The sequence below is a fragment of the Antechinus flavipes genome, chromosome 4, assembly GCF_016432865.1.
Source record: "Antechinus flavipes isolate AdamAnt ecotype Samford, QLD, Australia chromosome 4, AdamAnt_v2, whole genome shotgun sequence".
In the NCBI taxonomy this organism is placed as follows: Eukaryota; Metazoa; Chordata; class Mammalia; order Dasyuromorphia; family Dasyuridae; genus Antechinus; species Antechinus flavipes.
Window position 1 is genome coordinate 388,727,439 of NC_067401.1, and position 3,291 is coordinate 388,730,729.

The 3,291-nt window shown below is 47.4% G+C and overlaps 1 protein-coding gene across 1 annotated transcript; it reads right to left on the reverse strand.

Annotated features, from left to right (window-relative positions):
* Nucleotides 1-278: 278 nt before the first annotated feature.
* On the reverse strand, nt 279-2,749 carry GPR25 (G protein-coupled receptor 25). Its single transcript, XM_051998693.1, has one exon. It carries the CDS (start codon nt 2,707-2,709, stop codon nt 1,600-1,602), a length of 1,110 nt encoding a protein of 369 aa, XP_051854653.1. The 5' UTR covers nt 2,710-2,749; the 3' UTR covers nt 279-1,599.
* Nucleotides 2,750-3,291: the final 542 nt, after the last annotated feature.

Here is a 3,291-nt window from a genome sequence, read left to right on the forward strand (position 1 = left end):
CCATCTTCAGATGCCTCTAAACCCTCACCTCATTACTTTTCCATCTGAAAATGTGTGAAATTCGATTTCTTTGGAAACCTATTTTTGACCATCAGATGGCCTTGTTCCTCTTGATTTGGTCAGGGTGTTTCCCCTGGTCCTCTGCAATGAAACTTAAACTCCTGAGGTCAACCTCATTTCTTGGATGGTTTGATTTCTGGTCAACCCATCATGAGACCTGTCCCCAGAGACTCAGGTGAGTGACGACTTCAAGCAGACAAAAAACAAGGAGACCAGAGTTTGTTAAAAATATTTATTCTCGAGGAGGGGACAGTTCTTTGCTGACAGAAAACTTCAAGGATTTTTTTGTTCCTTGGCTAAAGAAAGGAGAACAGGAGAGCTCAGAAGCTCAACGGCTTTCTCCAGAATTTAGCTTCTCAGCAGGAACCTCCCTTCTGCACTATCCCAAGTCCACATCTGAATACTTTAGAGCCTTGAATACTAAAGAAAGGAGGAAAAGACAAGGTGGATAAATATCTAGCATAGAAGCAAAAACAATTTGACTGCAAATTTTTGACTCTGGGGTAGTTACTTTCCCTGCCCCTGCCCCCACCCTGTGCCTCAATTTCCTTGCCTATTAAACTTTCCTTGTGGTTACAGCTTCTATGTCTTTTACTTCCCTTACCTTAGAGGCTCTGTAAAACAGCTTCTGAGGAACATCTTTCAACATCTTGGGTTTTTGCTCAGACAACAAATAGAAGTGACTGGGTTCTTTAGAAGCAAAGACTTCTAAAGAAACTAAGGGCTAGGGATAGGAAACATGACAGTGGGCCCAGCAGAGCTTTGAAAGCAAAAAGATGGTGGGTGACTAATGGTCTTTTTAATCACCTGCAGCTGTGTCTGACCTCAGAGCACTCTGAAACACCACAAAAATACAAAGATTACCATGGCAGGGAGGAGGTTGTGAGTGAGGAGCTAGTAGGAAGAGGGGAATAAAGAGTAGGGAAGGGCAGAAATTATATAGTCTCCAGCTAACATCATCAGTTTGTGGGACTGGGAATGGGAGGTGGAGATGATCTTTAGGACTGGGACAACCCAGAGATGGGAGTCTGGCTTTGATATTCTGAGATATTCTGGTCAAATACGCTGACATCTGTAAAGTACTTTTTGCAAACACGATATACAAGCAAGCTGTTATGGTTAATGGTTATTAGTTATATATCTGACCCGGTCTGGCATTTTGGTAAAGAGAAAAATCAGAAATGAAAGTATAGAGAAGAAAATTCATTGTCACGACTATAGTAATGGTGCAGGACTTTTGACTCTAGGATTGTCTGACTTAGGTTTTTTCAGGGCTAGGAAGAATGATGAAGAAAATGATGAATTATAAGAGTTCAAAAAGGGACTGAGGGGAATATGTGGGCCAGCTATTCTGGACTGTCAAAGGGTATAATGGTCTTGGACTCTGGAGAATCACTGGCTCTCAGCTGCAAGAATCCAGGTAGAGAAGCTGGTGCTGTCTTCTTTGAGAAAAAACAATTCCAACAGGGGAATTGTCCTGCTGCTCACCTATTACCTGCTCATTGATGCTCCTGCTTCCTGCAACCCCTTCCCCTTCCTTCATGGACTCGAGGATAAGGAAAGTCTAGGACACATGTGGGGGTTCTGACCCCGTTTCAAGGCCCTGCCTTGGAATATAGAGCTGTCCCCTGCTGAGAGAGATGAGGCTGAGCTCACCCTGCTTGCCAGGGGAGGGTGGGCATGCTTGCATGACCCCAGTGCCCGAGCCCGGAAGGATCGATCCAGAAGCAGGTAGATGATGGGATTAGCGCTACTGTTGACAAAGGCGAGGCAGGTAGAGAGGGTGAGACCCCAGTGTAATGCCAGGAGCAGCGGGCAGTCCAAAGGCAGAGTCCTCAGGTGGGCAATGTGGAAAAAGGTCTTCAGGATGCTAAAGGGTAGCCAGGAGCAGGTGAAGGTGCCAACGATGGCAAAAATGATCCTGAGGGAGTTCTTTCGGCCCCGGCCTAAGTGGGGAGGGTTCCAGAGACGTCGAGATATAAGGAAGTAGCAAAAAAGGGTGATACCCAGTGGGAAGATGAATGTGAGCAATAGGACCAGGAGACTGAGCCACTGGAAGATGTCAGTAGGGTCGTCTGCACAGCGGCTTCCTGGACCCATGGGCATGGGGAGCAGTTTCCTGTAGACCAGGGAGGGAACACCCGCCACAATGGAGATGGTCCAGGTCACTCCGCATGTGGTCAGAATGCAGCCTTGGTTTCGAAGAGATCTAGAATCCAAGAGTTTCACCACAGCCAAGTATCGATCGACACTCATACCAGTCAAAAGCAATGTACTGGCACATCGGGTCACGGCGATAAGAAAACTGCTGACTTTGCACAGATCCTCCCCAAAGGTCCAGCGGCCTCCCAGGCCTGCAGCTGTGGCCCAAAAGGGCAGGGTGACCACAAAAATCAGGTCAGCCACTGCCAGGTGGAGGACAAAGGTATCCACGAGCCTCCTCGGACCTTGCCGTCTGGCTAGCAGCCAAACCACAAAGGCGTTGCCCATCAGCCCGGCTCCAAAGGCTGCCAGGTACAGGAGGGGAATATAGACATGGCTGTAGGGGAGATCAACAATGGGACAGAACTTTGGCTCCTCATAATCCCCTGACCACTCATAGCCTTCATCTCCCTCTCCAGGGCTGGGGCTCCAGGATTCTGTTGACATGGTGACCAGCTCCCTTATGATTTTTTCAGACCTGGGAAGTCCCTGCAGAAGCAGACTTAAGGTTTTCTAAGATGACATCTGGGGTAGCTAGCTGAGATGCTTGCTTCACTGCTCGTTCCCCGACACCTCCCTTCCTGCTACCCCAGGTTAAAGGTGGTGGTTGGAGGGAGAAAGAGGGGTGGAGATAGAAGTGGGTGGAGAAAGATGCTCATAGAAGAGAAAGATGAAGAGGGCTGGTTTAACTCCACCATCTGACTAAGGAGCACAAAGGGGGTCTGGTCTGAAGCACTTCTGGGTTTCCTGAGGGAAAGGGGAGGGAGGACTGAACAGTCCTGAGCTGTTTTTAGACTCAGAGAGAGGAACTTGGAGGACCTTTTCCACATCCACAAAGACCATAGTCAGTCAACAAACAGTTATTAAGTGCTTACTATGTGCAGGATCTGTACTAAGTATTGGGGACATAAAGAAATGGAAAAGCTAATGAGGGAACAGTGAGCAAACTACTATGTACAAACAATTTTGATACAGAAGAAAATGGAAAATATCAGAAGGAAGGCACTAAAACAAAGGAAGATTCGAAAA